The 15,459-nt window shown below is 54.6% G+C and overlaps 4 protein-coding genes across 4 annotated transcripts; all 4 read left to right on the top strand.

Moving 5' to 3' along the window:
• Positions 1–4,980: 4,980 nt before the first annotated feature.
• On the top strand, positions 4,981–5,376 carry NCS54_00387000 (Hypothetical protein; the record flags this gene model as incomplete). Its single annotated transcript, XM_053149425.1, has 3 exons — positions 4,981–5,032; positions 5,088–5,147; positions 5,204–5,376. The coding sequence occupies 3 exons, from the start codon at positions 4,981–4,983 to the stop codon at positions 5,374–5,376; spliced, it is 285 nt and encodes a 94-aa protein (XP_053005400.1).
• A 1,483-nt stretch (positions 5,377–6,859) lies between these two features.
• NCS54_00386900 (Ribosomal-S7 domain-containing protein) lies at positions 6,860–8,031 on the top strand (the record flags this gene model as incomplete). Its single annotated transcript, XM_053149424.1, has 3 exons — positions 6,860–7,102; positions 7,161–7,517; positions 7,579–8,031. 3 exons carry the CDS (start codon positions 6,860–6,862, stop codon positions 8,029–8,031), a joined length of 1,053 nt encoding a protein of 350 aa, XP_053005399.1.
• Positions 8,032–10,074: 2,043 nt separating this feature from the next.
• On the top strand, positions 10,075–12,213 carry NCS54_00386800 (Usp domain-containing protein; the record flags this gene model as incomplete). The annotated part of the gene is made up of 3 exons (XM_053149423.1): positions 10,075–11,080; positions 11,133–11,997; positions 12,048–12,213. 3 exons carry the CDS (start codon positions 10,075–10,077, stop codon positions 12,211–12,213), a joined length of 2,037 nt encoding a protein of 678 aa, XP_053005398.1.
• Positions 12,214–13,156: 943 nt separating this feature from the next.
• On the top strand, positions 13,157–15,091 carry NCS54_00386700 (Hypothetical protein; the record flags this gene model as incomplete). Its single annotated transcript, XM_053149422.1, has 2 exons — positions 13,157–14,315; positions 14,376–15,091. 2 exons carry the CDS (start codon positions 13,157–13,159, stop codon positions 15,089–15,091), a joined length of 1,875 nt encoding a protein of 624 aa, XP_053005397.1.
• Positions 15,092–15,459: the final 368 nt, after the last annotated feature.

Below are 15,459 nucleotides of genomic sequence, written 5' to 3'. Positions count from 1 at the left end.
TGCTTCTCCCGCGAGTGGGTGGGTGGGCGTGTGTGTCTGCGCTTGTGTCTGAAGCAAGGAGTTGGGAAGCGATACGGATACAGCTGTCAGAGATAGGTGTCAACTTTGCCAACCCAACCAAATGGCTCCAACAATCCTCAGACTCGGTCTAGAAAGCGGCTGTTACAAACACCAGGTGGACGAGGACGGGCGACCGCAGGGGAAACTAGCCGCTCAACGGTCTAGCCATGTCACACCTCTTTGCCAACCCTCATGTCGTGGTCGAAATGGCGAGGCGCAGGGTACGCAAGGAGGGCGAAGAATCGGAGGGTCACGATGCAAGGCCTGACGTGGGGATCTACGCCATTCTCCAGACCGGTGAAAAAAGGCTGGCCTGTCTCGGAGGTCCACGAGGCCAGCTGAGCAAACGGTTAAGTGGCGGATGAAATGTCTTGGGGGCTATAAGTTGAGTTCCAGAAAAAGAAAGCCCGTGATAGGTGCGGCCAATCTCCAGCGGTCAGATTGGGAAAGTTGGTCTCATCATCTCGACCCCTTCCGCGGGAGCAGTACGTCCCAAGGAGTTGCTGTTTGGCCAGGGCATGGACAGCGATGCTTGAGGTTTCCATCAAGCATCCCTTGTCCTGCATGGCTGATCTGGCGCGCGTCCACGGTGGATCGGAGTGCCCTGATCCAAGCTGCACTGAGACGTCCACGGTGAAATATGACGAAGCTCCTTGGTCGGTCTGCCTCCCACGTCGTCTCTTCGAGGTGGGAGTTGACGGACCGGTCAGGGCCCAAGGCTGACGATGGCTCGCCTTGGAGTTTGATTCTAAGCCCAAGCGGGAATGGGGTCATGTAACTGTAACCCTGAATCGGGTCGGCTCGTCCTGTTGATTGATAACCAATCTGTCGGTTTCCAGAAATGTTTTGGCCTTGTTTTCACGCCCAGGAGACAAGAGGATGAGAAAAGAAGGCTATCATGGTGTGTAGAGTAACAACTCGTCGTCTTGCATATCCAAGGCGACCAAGGATGGCGTGAACTTTTCAGTCTGGAACAGATGCATTCACGCACGCTCGATGCGTAAGATGACGGACGGTGGTTGCCAGTTTGCTTGTGGGAACCGACTGATGCTGTGATGTGCCGAGCAAACCGAGGCTGGATGCATGGCTCAGCCAAGCAGCCTTTACCTCGGCGTGCAACAAACGCCCGCATCTGTAGTCAATATATTCGTCTGACATCCTTCGACTAAGTAGGCCTCTACTTCTCAACCCGCACGCACAGGACTAGCAGGCTGCCACATGCAGGGGCCCGACCTGTCTTCGACCCCAAACCTGGAAGAGGCCCAGCATCCCGAGCAGGCGGAAGTAGTGGGTTCGGCAGTTATTGACTTGGGCGGTGCCTTGGTGCTGCGGGTCTCTCTGGCATCTCCCGACACACTGGGACATTGGATGCAAATACTATGTCATGTCAGACTTGGATGCAAGCAGGATCAACGTTGCTTGCTCTGACAGCGGCGGATCAAGCGCCTGTGACGCTCTCAATCAAACTGGACATGTGTGTCGAGCCGGGATCTTGGTCATTGATCGGCAGGCCAGACCGGCAGACCTGAACACAGCCAGCCGGGAGAGCGAACAAGAAGAGGGCGAGGACAGAAGGGGAAGAGAAAAAAAAAAATCTCGACGCCGGCCGGGAAAAAGCAACCAGGCCCAGCATCGGCGATAATAGCGACCGCGAGCCGGGGCATGCGGTGTATTGGGTCCAGTCCAGCCTAACGGATTGCCGCGGCAAGGCCTCCGTACATGACAGACGCCAGCAGATTCAATGCAGATTCAGGCCAGCCAGCCCTGTTCAAGAAGTCCCCAAATTGAGGTCCAGGTCCACTCTATTCGGCAACCAGACTTGGTGAAAGCACGCTCCGTGTAAGGCGGACCCTGGAGGTCATCCATCGGCGATATGGGTACGGGACTGCGAAGGGTATCATTCTGTTAGGGTCGTATTATCAGTCGCAAAGCGCGCTTAACACCAGTCAACAACTCTGGGTAGATGACAGCAAGGGCTGGCTAGCTCACCTGAACTACCGCGCATAGCTCTCCATCATACCGAGGCCTGGCTGGGGTCCGGTCCCCATTCAAGCCCATTCTTGATACTGGAGAGGTCGACATTTAGTTGGTTGTCCCGAGCTTAACCCCTGGTCCCCAAACCCCAGCATCCGTCCCATCATCCCTGGGTCCGATATTGGCTGCAGCGCAGGATCTTGGTATCGACAGAACGCTCAAGACCCGGGCCTAGGTAGTAGCAGTAGCGACGCACCTAGGAACGCCACCTTGTTACCAGTCTCGGGGAAGATTCGAGGTCTTGAGGATGCTTTGCTTTGTCTGAAGCCGACAGCATGAAGCTGGCGGAGGTTAGTTAATCAGAAGAAGAGGCCGGTCATCGCCAGGCCTGCCTTAGCGCCTGAGAGGCTTAGCCCAGGGCAAGCACCAAGGGTTACAATACGTAGGTCGTAACAGGGCAGGCACCCAGCCAGCGCCTTCCAACCCATGATAGCGGGTGGTCGGTGCACGCTGAGCTCTCCCCCTCTCCCCCACACGCACAGATCCGGGCTCCTTCCCGGCGTGGATGGTCTTCTGGGATTCGCCGCCAAATCCCAGTCGAGATGATCTTGTCGACTCCACATCAAAAAGAAAAACGACACCAAATTTTGCGATCCCCCAATCCCAGAAATGCGCAGCGGAGGAGACAACATCGAGGAGAGAGCAGAAGAAGAAAAGAGACACGACAGGGCCAATCGTGTCTCGAGGACAGGGAGCCCCTTGCAAGTTCTCGCCTCCTTGTCGGTCAACTCTGCTCTGCTCTGAGCGGCGCTGCTCTGTCTCTCCACATCTTCAAGCGATTCTCCCCTGTTCGTATTTGTTCATGTTTGAGGGCAAGGGTTTCTATCATGGCTTTTTGGGCTAATCGACCATGTGCTCCCTGGCCTGGTCAGGGCTCCATGGGTGTCAATGCCTGCCCTGAGCTGGCATCGCCTCAGCTGCTCGCTTGACGTGGCCATGGTAATCTCGACCTGAAATCCAGGGCTGCTGCTGCGCTACGCCTCACGAATAACCTCATTTCTCTCTCGGCCGTACCTGATCCTAATTCTAATCCTGATCCTGTGCCTGCAGACGTCTGCAGTTGATGTTCGTGTACGACATCGCATCGTCCGAAGCACGACACATCATCATCCTGCACATCATTGCCTAGAACCCGCTACAATGGACTGGGAGATGGAGTTAGTTGTCTTGTCTTCTCTTTTCACCTCGAGTCGCAGCCAAGGGGCGCCTCTCTTGGACATTACGAATCGTTCATCTCCCACGTCGTCCTCATTCCTCGTGCCCATGCTCCTTTTTGCTTCTCATTCATTCTTTTGTGGTCAGCCTCACTTTGTTTTTTTCTTTTTCTCTTTTCTCCTCAATTACAGTACTGCCACTCCTCATGTGCTGGTAACCCCCAAACCCTGCTTGGATCGAGTTGGGCTGGGCATCCACCATCGAGCACCATCTCCCCGGCATTGCTTTTTCGCATCTGACGGAGCTGCACCAGCGTGCCAGAGTCGTCCAGCCTTTTCCAAATCAAACCTCTAGCAGGTCTGTTACCGCATGCGCCCTCGTGATCTAGGTTCCATCCATCAACCGTCCCCTTGCACGCTTGTACTTGGCAGTGCTCCACGGCCACGAGCAACATCCACAGACGCCCTTGGGGATGACTTGGAGTACACGCCCCCCCATGGTTTCCCCTCTACATTGCTTCTGCTTGCTGCTGCTGCACCTGCACGCCGTGGCCCTCTTGCTGCCTGTCCTGGACTCAATCGCAGATTCACAAACGCTCGCCTGTCCTTGTCGTGTCGAGCCTCATCATGATGGCCATGTCCGAATCCTTGCGCAAACACAAACAGCACATCGCCTCTCCTCACCCGCTCCCGTCTCCGTCCCCGTCCCCGTCCCCGTTGCCGCCTTGCAAGGGACTGACCGGCCCCGGCACGGCCCACGCTGAGGTCCAAGCAACTCGGCTCACACCCGCCCTTCTCTTGTCTGTCACTCCCGAGTCGATTTGCTTCCCTGCTGGTGAGCTTAACCCGATGCGCCAGATCCCACTCTCTCTCCTCAAGGGGCAGAAAAAGCAATGTTGAGTTGGAGCCCCCCCCGTTTACCAAGTTGCAGGGCCGCAGGCCGTACCGATACCGACGTAGGCTTGTGCCGTAGTTTGCTGGCCAGCAGAAACTTCGTTCCTTCTGTGAGGATTCGCTTGTCAATCCCTCCCACGCCTCCGTCGAGACTTGGGCTCACTTAGTTGTGGCTCACATTCTCCTATTTCACCTCGTCCTCCCTTCTCTCTTCCCCTTCCCTCCTATCCTCTTCTCGTAAACTTCTCAGATTGATTGGGTTTCCTGTTCCCTGGATGCAGTCTGCCGCTAGACGCTTCAGACTTCTAGCCGTCCTGCAACTTCACACAAACATCTCCGTGTCTGCGTCAAGTCCACATCACCGCTTCGCCCCCTCCCCGTTTGACGGCATCTAATCCTCTTCTGCCACATCATCCGCCCGACAACCTGGGCCCGCCCTATTTGCTTGCCTTCGTCTTACCTTTGAGGCTTCCTCGGATATACCACGCCCAGCTGGCTACCAAATCTTGGCCGCCTCTACCAGGGTTTCTATTGCCGTTGTCATATCCCAGGACCCCACACGCCCGGCGTCTCCCAAACACGTTGCTACAACCAAGTTCAACTTGACTGGATATATAACACACCACCCGCGCCCATTATAATCTTCAAACTCTGTCAACAGCTTCAATTATATCCCCCAGCACTCGGCACTGAGGATCTTCCATTTCCACCGCTAGCTTCTTGCCACCTACCTCAGCATCCACACATCTGAGCCCCCACCCTTCAAAGGCCTTGACATAATAACCAAGGTTCCCGCCTGGTTTCTCGTGCCTACCTTCCTGTTCTCTATCTAGCAACAATGGAAGTTCAATCCATCAACCCCACCGGCCCCTGGCAGGACCAGCTCGACCGTTCGTCTTCCCCTAAACCTTCAATTCATGGGCTTTCCGAGCTAAACTCTTGTAGATTTCTGCCGTGATGCCCAGTTGCGCCCCCCCGTTTTCCAGATTGTGTCAGATCGTCGAGGTAGGTTCCCTGTAACTGACTTGTCCCGACCAAGGGTCACTAACTTGAATCCGAAGGCGGTCGTACTGCGTGGTCAAGCAGGGTCACGGTTCACGGCAAGACACTCAATGCTCGGTACTGGTATGATGGCAAGAACCTCAACAACGCAAGAGAGGATGCCGCTGAGTGTGCTGTCAAGTGGCTGACTGGATCGAATACCAATTCTCCCACTCAATCCTGGAGCTGGTAGACACTTGATGGGGGCACTGCTCACAAGCTCAACCGACTGTGCAGCAATCCAACCTGCAAACCAGGATGGTTGGGCTCTTCTCTATTCACGACTGGGGGAGTTATCTTTTTGTGCTTGGGTCTGGGTTTTCGCGATATTCTTTTGCTGAATCGTGTTTGCTGCTCTGGCGAAGTATGTAACAGGAGTTTGGAACTGGAACCAAGCAGAACGAAAAGGGATGAGTACTACGCAGCCGGCAGATCTGGAGGTGGATCTTCATGGCGGCTGCGAGTTGTATTTTATGGATGCTGCTCGAATATGGCCTGGCGCACATCGATGCAACAGCATTTCTTGCAGCACTTGGTGCGATATGGGCGTGTTGGATTTAGTCGGCGGCATTTGGTTTCCCTTTACTAAGGAGGGTTAGTTGCTTAGGGTTCGAAATTCGAGGCTTGCTGAACGCAGGTTTTCGAGGAGTTGGGCAAAATGGACTGTGCGATACCGGGAATTTGAACTGGGGCTTGCATTGTTTGAGGACATACGGTGACAGACAGACATGGAAACAAGGATTGTTTGGCATCGAGACGGACGCAAGGTTGCATCAGTGGTGTGAGAAGTCGAATCCAAGCAACTGTTGATGGGCGGGGAAACGCCTCCATCAGCCTCTTATCGTGGTCAGCCTCCATTGTCAGCGCAATGACAAGGACCTGGGTAGGTAACTCAAGAGGAGTGTATGGTTACTATCAAGACGTCGTTGAACCCCCACCCTCGGCGCAGCCACGGTTGATTGGGGTGGAAGTGAGCACAGTTGATCACATGAAGCTGCAGTTGAAGCGATTAGGTGACGGCACCCCCAACTGCCACGGTCTCCGATTACGGCGATTCGGTACGTGACGACGATCATCTGAAGAAAAAGCACTGATTCTGACACCTGGATGCAGTAGGGACATGGTGTGGTCGAGTGCCAGTGAGACAGGCGTGTACAGAAGATAAGTAAGTCTTGGCGACGTTGAGAAAACCTCCAGTATTACATATGAAACTAGACAAATGAGAAAAACAAGTGGAACTCTAGCGTTTCAAAGTGCTAGGTAAGCTTTGCTGGATCTCATTAATATGGTGTTGTGGAATTGGGTGGTTGTGGACGACAAGTGGGAGCTACTAGGAAGATGCAAGGAATATAGCTGAAGTTCGCATAAATAATGCTCTAGCCAAGAGTTTAACTCTCCGAATATATACTATATCCGACTATTTATCGCATTGCCCCAGTCTTTCCTCGTAAATACCCGCAAATATCCAAGCTTTCATCCTCCTTGTCGTCAATGCTTGGGGGAGTGGTGGTCCAGGAGAGTTATGTAAGCTACCAACGACAATGTCCGGATTATTGATTTTCCGCACAACTCGACGGGGAATTTTGCATCGCGAATTTGCCCATTGATCACAAGAGCCACGAGCCTGTATAGTACCTTGCTCCACGAATTCGTTGCTAGCAACGCGGAGCTCAGCCATGTCTCCAAGATCAAGGGTTTGGGGCGCATGCAGAGCTCTCGCAATTCGATCGAGGCCTGCTGCCCCCCGGCCTGGGACGTTCGCCAACACTCTTCCCCGGAACCGGTGGTACTCGAACGAGGGGAACGACAAGCCCCCGAAAGCGATTGACAACGCCCCGAAGCCCGACGAGTCCCAATCCGAGCCTATTTCGAAGGATGTCAGTGCCTCCGAGGCCTCGACAGGGAAGGAAGACGCCGAGGTAGGAATTGAATTGAGACGATGTACCGGTCTTGGCAACTGATGGCGGGACATTGCAGACTACTGGTTTGACCAGCTCCGAGGAAGTCTTGGACGATGCCACTCTCGAACAGCTATTCTACGGCGGCCGTACGGTATCGAGCTCAGTTGAGGGCGGATTGACCCCAGCCCAGGAGCATATTCTCTACCAGGAGGGCACCATCCCCTCAGCCGAGAAGGCGGAAGCTCTCGTTGCTGCAGCTGAGAATGCCGAATTGGCCCAAGCCGACACTGAGGTTGAGAATCCTGGACACAAGTTCGGCATGCCCCAGCGGCCGTGGCCACAAGGCTTCAACTTGAAGAAGCGATACCATCCTGTGCTTGAGCAGATCACCCGCCTGTTGATGCGGGATGGCAAGCTGAGCGTTGCACAGCGGGTAAGTTTACGCCCAACCCATGAAAGGGCTTGGCCGGCAACACGGCTAACAATCAAACTAGAACATGGCCACAGTCATGAACAACCTCCGAACCGCACCACCTCCGATCTACAGCCCGAAATACCCCCTCCTACCCGGAACCCCTCCGGCTGAACACCTCCCCCTCAACCCGATCCTGTACATTACTGTGGCCATCGACTCGGTGGCACCTCTCCTCAAGATCCGCAACGTGGCGGGTGCTGGCGGTGGTGGCCGAGCTCTGGAGCTTCCGGTGCCCCTTGGGGTGCGACAACGACGACGTGTCGCCTTTAACTGGATCCTGGATGTGATCAACAAGAAGCCCTCCAAGGGCAGCGGACGCAAGCAGTTCCCCCACCGGATAGCAGAGGAGATCATTGCTGTCGTGGAGGGACGGTCGAGCGTGTGGGAGAAGCGGAAGGTGGTGCACAAGTTGGGCACGGCAGCCCGAGCCAACATTGGGTCCAACAAACTCAAGACGAAGAAGAAAATGTAGAGCGGGCACAGTTTTGGAGTAACCGCCCTCTTTAGGTTGTACAGTAGATGTGCCAAATATGTAACATATCCAGCCTTTGACGCAAAGAATCATCTTTCTGCGCTGGCCAGACCATGTGAGAGGAGGGGCTGAGCCCCTATCCTGAAGACTTACACCACTCGATGCTATGTATCATGAGAGAGGGATAGGCCTAGTACGTCCAACTGACCTTGACCTTGGAGAAACCCTTATCCGGGCCGGATCACAGCACTGTTCCATGCAAAGAGCCGAAAGGATGCGTTCATGCACTTGGCACGGCTATGCTGGCGGGAATGCGATCGGAGGACATCGGGGGGGGAGCATTAAACGCTTCCGAGGTTGCGGTTGCGGAGGGGCAGAAGACGACGACAATGGCTGACTCATGAGCGAGACGCATTTTCTTTTGGGAGCAATGATGTGGAGAGCGATGCAGGTCTCGTGACGGTCAGAATTAAACAAGATGGATGTTCTGATCTGATCTATGTTTCAGCAATGTGAGCCCTTGTGTCAAAGGTTTCGGAATTAGATCCTGGAACGGAAGGTTTCGGGCTTGTCAAACGAATCTTGTTTAAACGCCGTTCGAGCACGGGGTTGAAGAGCCTTGTTTGCCGAGATCCAGTAGGGCAGGATATAAGTGAACGACCTTGAAGCTCATCAATCGTGAAAAAAAGCCATCTAATTCCAAAAAGCCCTAGATCAAAACTACCGAAGGTTTCGTCGGGGCAAAGACAGACGAGAAGCCATTGTCCAATGACGAAACCGATAATCTACAAGCGGCGCAGACGATGCTTTCACATGACGACACAATCACTCGATGAGCTCGGGCCAGGGCTGAAGACGGAGTCGGAGGCCACCAACAGATGATGAAAAGACTTTTCTTCCTTGGGCTGGCAAGGAAAAGAAAATAATAGAGTTGTACTGGAAGACGTCAAGTTGGGTTTCTGAGCAACACCTTTGGGCGCCTATAATCTCGGTTCGCATCTCCCTAGAATTAAACTCACTCCGCAAAGTAATGACGGTGTGCCACTCCAAAACACCTTAACCGATGCTTACGCGCATCATTACCGTAAAGAGCAATCCCAGCTCCTGAGAGGGCGAGTCAAGGCCAGAAAGACAGGACATTCCCATCATCAACCAAGTGCCTGCCCCTCCTTCCCCACTGCCACTTACTGCACTCCGCTCCGCTCTCCGCCCGCAGCCCGTAACTCGGTCAGTCCAGCGCCAGCGCCAGTGTCACCTCCCACACTTCCTTCCCTGTGCGTGTGGGTGCTTTTAGGCGGTTTGGGCGGCCACAGCCACCGGGCAGCCTTTCGCTCTTGCCTCAAACCGTTCTCGACTCCACGTCCGTCCAACTTACGCAGCACGTCTCGTCTCTGCATTCTTTCCCCGGAACCTGGATCCCTCCACGCCAACTCTCTCCTCTTCATATTCTTCATCTGTCACCTAGGCAAGCAAGTCAGTAGTCAGTCACACGATCTTCTCGCCACGTCAACCCGGCTATTTCTCTTTCAGCTCTGGTTTTTTCCTCTCCCCCATCGCTCGATCCCCCGCGACCTTGCTGAATCCGAGAAAGGGAAACCCTACCTCCCACCTCCACCAACCGGGCTACTTCACCGAGTCGCTCTGACGTACGGCCCCCGAAACCCGACAACACCTTTCACCGCGTCCCAATATCTACTTTGACCGAGAATTGTCAACGCTGTTGAGCTGCTGCAACATGTTTTGAAAGGCGCCAGGCCACGCGAATCGTCCATCTCTCTCAGCCACCGCGCAATGCTCTCTTGGCCTACATCGACACCCCAGCGCTCCTTGCACAAATTCCCCCGCTAAACTGTCGCGGTGTGTGCGCATTCCCAAATCTTTTCGGTACAGCTTCCGTAGCCTCTTCTTGTTGCTACACGTCTGGTTTCTGTCGTTAATCGATACTACGATTCGGCCTTTTTGTGCTTGCGCATCTGCCCCCAACTTCAACAATCTACCAGACCAGTTTTAGCCCAACTGTGGTACTACCTACCAACCGCCATCATGTCGCGGAACCAACAACCCATGAGCATAGAGGCCATGCTCGACATGGAGCGACAGGAGGTTCTTGCGCTGCTCGGAAATCCGCAACCGTCTCAGACTTCCCAAGACCGTATGCGATCCGCCTCTCCTTATGCTACCCCGCGATCGCCCGTTCGAAGCATGCTGGATATCGATGAGCAGCCTGCTCCGAGCTCTCCTCGCCAAGCCGTGCGAAGTATGCTTGACACCACGTCCCCTCCCCCACCCAAGATTCGAAGTATGCTGGATCTGGACACTCCTCCATCTGGCCCCTCAAAGCTTCCCGGCACCAGCACAACTCCAAGCTCTCCCGTTTCTAAACCTGCCAGCCTCGCACCCAGCACCGTTGGACACACTCGCAGCTTCAGTGATGCCGCATCGAATCCCGTCGAGTTTGGGCCTCGAGCAGCTGGAGGACGTAATGATCCTGTCTCTGGATACCGATTTTCCGACATCATTACACGCAACACGGGTCAGCAGCTTCCCAAGCGAAACACCCAAGGGACTTCCCTTGGGGACACACTCCGTGGTGTCGATCGTGAACACAGGCGCTCCCTTGGAGGCGCCATCGGCGGCCACAAATCCATGTCCCCTCACAACCGCCTAGGTTCGAGGTCGAGGTCGCCCGGCACAGTACTTGCTCCAGGCACAGCTATGCTTGATGATGGCCAGGTTTTTAATCTCAACAACGCCTATCGCCGGTTGACAGACGCAAACCTGGCGAGCTCGGGGGGCACTCTGTCTACTCTCCCGATGCGTGCTCAAGATGATAGCCAGAGTGGCAGATTAGTCAAGGATTACTTGGGCCCTGATGGTGAACACCTGGAATCTAGTGAAGACGACGACACGTTTTCCTCTGACGACGAGGACCGAGGTCGTAAGAAGGCCCCTCGGACACTCAACCCCGATGCTAAGGGCGAGACCAGTGAGGGTTCCTCTGGTGATGGTCGAAAGTCTCAGAGCCTTCTTGCTGCTGCCGATGAAGAGAGTACGTCTGCGAGCTCACTCTATACTCGGATGGGTGCTAACATGATAACCAGGAACCAAGGTTGCTTCAGGGAAGTCATATACGTATCGCTCCCTGCTGTCAGAGCCAGAGATCAAGGTCACCAGTCCGTTTGGCGACAACGTGAAGAGTACTAGCAGGGCTGCTGTGCACCCCAACACGAGCTACAATACGGGAACAGTATCAACGGCTGCTTCCATTATTGACTCTGATGAGGAGGCTGACAGAGACGACATCAAAACGGCGCAGAACCTCACCGTATCTATGTCTACTATAATCTCGACGCCAGAGTCCCATCGTGCGATTCGCATGATTTACCGTGGAGAGTACCAAAAGATTGTCCAGCAAGCGGAGGATGAACATCATCGGCTCAGAAAGTACCTGGTGGCTACAGATATGAGCGACGAATCCACACATGCACTCGAGTGGGCAATCGGTACGGTACTGCGAGATGGCGACACGCTCATGGCCATCTATTGTGTTGATGAGGAGCAAGGCATTGGTGATGCAAACCAAGTACCGGATGATCCAAAGGCCATGAAGGAGCAGGCGGCTGCTATCAACACCGTCGCCAACAGCAAGACGCCGGCCCCGGCAATGACAGCAGTGCCGGAATTTGTGCGAGCATCTATTCGAGACTCGAAGAATAACACGCCCAACACCTCCCCTGCGCCATCGAGCCGAGGAGAGCGCAGCAGAGCAGAGGAAGAACGGCGCCGAGCAGTCAAGGATATCTCGGACAGGGTCATCAAACTGCTACGAAAGACGAGCCTTCAGGTGCGGGTCATTGTGGAGGTGCTGCATTGCAAGAACCCAAAGCATCTGATTACCGAGGTGATCGACCTTGTCAGCCCGACACTGGTCGTGATAGGAAGCCGAGGAAGAAGTGCGCTGAAGGGGTAAGTGGCTCTCGTGCTGACAGGATATGCGCATAGCTAACAATGGGTAGTGTCATTCTGGGATCATTTTCCAACTACCTAGTGACCAAGAGCTCGGTTCCTGTCATGGTGGCGAGGAAGCGGCTCCGTAAGCAGGGCAAGTACAGAGGCGTGAAGCAGGTCAATATTCTCAGCAACCCTGCAGCGAAAAGTCTATCAAATGCTAGGATCGATTAGAGGGCCTGTTTCAATAGGCCATGAGCCAGCGGAGTTCTCAGGTTGAGGCAACAGGTCGGGGATAGACGGGATGATGCACATGCATGATAGGACAGGTGTTGTGCGAGCTGTGGTTCTCTTTTCAGCATTATACGAGCTGCACATCAACGGGCTTTGGCTTGGAGTACGATTCTTTTGGGTTGAGGATGAAAGGGCTTGATGTTGGGTCAGTTGGTGGTTGAGTGGATGAGTTTCTGGGTAGCGTGGTCACTCACTAGAATTCAACGAACGGATGGAGTTTTTAGTATGGATGGATGGATGGACAGACGACTAGGTACTAGGTATTACGACTATGACTATGACAACGACTATGGCTTTGGCTTTGGCTACTAGTACTGTACTTGTATACGTGTATGCAGGTGCAACATGGCGGGGACCAGGGCACGTTGGTTGTTTCAAGTTTAATGCCGTGGCGGCTTGATTTGATAGTGAGGGATGAGTGAGATGGATAGCATCAAGAGCTACGACTGCATGGCGCTGGATTCACCTGTCTCAGGTTGCATCACGTGCCTCGTTTCTCAGACGCACGTCTACCTTATTTCGACGACGCTTATGACTTGCGATGGGGTTCATGGACGGAAGGATTTGTGAGCAAGACTGGATGAATAGGGATAGAGAGTGACCTGTACTGTCCAGTAGAGGCCACATTGCTGCGGGCAGGGTTTTGCCACAGGGCGTCTGAGGCGTCTCATTGGTCCCCGTCCCCATCTCCCAGGCTCAAGGCCTATTGCGGTCACGGCCACGGCCACGGCCAGGCCTGACTCGCTTGCGGCTTTGACCTCGCCTCGCCTGGACCACCGCGAGGCTGAAACCAAGACCATGAAACCGCACCCTCACGACGACAACTGCCTGCATCTCCTGGACCTCATGCGATTGATCAATCTGTCCTCTTCGAGTCGCCAGCATGAGACTCCTCAATACCAGGACCTTGCAGCTTGAGACGTTTGGCGCCGGCCCTGAAAAGTACGCCATCCTGTCGCATACGTGGGGTAGCGAGGAGGTGCTGTTCGACGACATCCAGAGCCAGGCGCGCATGAACGAGATTCGCCAGAAGAATGGCCAAGGATACCGCAAGATCTCTCAGGCCTGCGAGAAGGCTCTCGACCGCGGCTATGACCACATCTGGATCGACACATGCTGCATCGACAAGTCCAGCAGCGCTGAGCTCTCGGAGGCCCTCAACTCCATGTTTCGCTGGTACAAGGAGGCTTCAGTGTGCTTTGCCTACCTCTCGGACGTTTCTCCTCAACCCTCAGGGGTGGTCGCGTCCCTCAAACAGAGCCGCTGGTTCACACGCGGCTGGACACTCCAGGAGCTGCTGGCCCCAGACGAGGTTGAGTTTGTCGACCAGAACTGGTCGCCCCTTGGCGAGAGACATTCTCTGGCCGCGACAATCAGCGAGATCACAGGAATCGAGGAGTCATTTCTATTACAGCCGGACCCAAAGAAGGATCGCAAAATAACGACACTACTGCAGCGCGAAAACGTGGCCACAAGGATGGGCTGGATGGCGCATAGGGAGACGACCAGACCCGAGGACATGGCGTATTCACTGATGGGCATTTTTGGCATAAACATGCCTATTCTGTATGGAGAGGGTAACAAGGCTTTTCTCCGGCTGCAGGAAGAGGTGCTCAAGAAGTCGGGCGACCAGTCCATCCTGGTGTGGAGGTGGCCCCTGTCGCAGAAGCCCGAGGAGACGCTGCACCGGATGCACTTTTTGGCAGATAGCCCGGCCAACTTCAACCTCCGCACGTACGCAGGACAGGAGGACTCGGAGCGCTTTGGAATAAGACTGACAGATCAAGGGCTCGTGCTGCGCATCTGGAAGTGCCCGTGCAAGGTGACGCGATGGAACTGGAACAAGAAGGAGCTCAGAGACGTCGGTGAGCGGTGGTTAGCTGTCCTCGACTGCAGTTTATCGCCTGATACGCTGTCGCGGCCGGCCATTGTGCTGCGTGAGAGCCCGTACGCTGAAAACGTCTATCGGAGAGACCCCATGAGCGTCATCATGGTGATAGAGCACGACCGTAAAAAGTCGGGGTATCTGGATACAGGAGATTGTAGGCGACTGTCCCAGATGCGTCCCCGGTTAAAGATGGTGATACTGACTTTTTCGGCAGTAATACATTCCATAGAGTACAAGCCCGAGTTCAAGATGGAGACGATTCTACTCGAGTCAGAGTCAGCAGAGCCAGAGCTTCGCCTTAGAGGGAGCTTCCCGTTCAAGGTCAACCTGATGCTCAAGGACCGTGAGCTCAAGCAACGAGCGGCGTACACGGGGTCCCAACGATACGTGGTGTCCGGAGAGTTGGCAGAGAAGCCGACGCAGAACCCTATTTACGGAGTCTTGTTCTTTGGTGATGATGACACGGGCACGGAGCTGGTGGTGTGGTGGGGCTTGATAGAGGAGGGGACGGCCATGTACCACGTACACAACCGGGTCAACGGACCCCGACTCTGGAGCAACAGCATCCCCGTGTGCTTTGCGCAGTCGTGGAAGAACCTCACGGGCTCGGAGGAGTTTGACGCAAGCCTGGCCGAGTCGCTGGCGGTCAACATGCTGTGCGAGGAGTTCCCGCTGCCGTGGTCAGGGACGGAGCGGCCGTCGGTGGTGGAGGTGGAGGACGGGCTGAACCTGCAGAGCGCGCTCAACGACAGCAAACCGATGGCGGCGGAGACGGTCATCGAGCTGTTTACGCAGTGCGCGCAGCCCGTGATAGAGTGCATCGGCTGGGGCATGCGGTTGAAGGCGTCGATGCGGAGCGTCGAGTTCCTGGGGCGGATGTGCTGCGAGATGGACATTGAGGAGAAGAATCCAAACGTCGAGGTGATGTGATGTGGATGTGGATGTGATGCTGGCATTACACGGAGTTGGGGGTGTTGTTTGCCTACCTATTTTAGACGACTTGATTTTCTGGATATCATGTTGTTTGTCGTTTTTTGTATATGCATTTGGGGGAGAGGAGGGTGTGGCAAGCATGAGATGGAATGGGGATGTCTTGGATGAAGGAGGTGGGAGTCACATTTGGCTGTTTGAAAAGCCGAGCGCAAAATGGTAATCATGTAGCGATTCAATGTATCAAAGCCGAAGCCTCAGGCCAAATCGACTACAGAAAGAAATCACGATATTATATAAGTTCCTGCAATCATTGTTATCTGTTCCAGAATGCACTGATGTTTGGATGAATGAATGAATGCTGGGAC

Source organism: Fusarium falciforme, chromosome 3 (genome assembly GCF_026873545.1).
Source record: "Fusarium falciforme chromosome 3, complete sequence".
Classification (NCBI taxonomy): domain Eukaryota; kingdom Fungi; phylum Ascomycota; class Sordariomycetes; order Hypocreales; family Nectriaceae; genus Fusarium; species Fusarium falciforme.
Note: the sequence above shows the minus strand (reverse complement) of the source record. Positions and strands in the feature narration are given on the sequence as shown.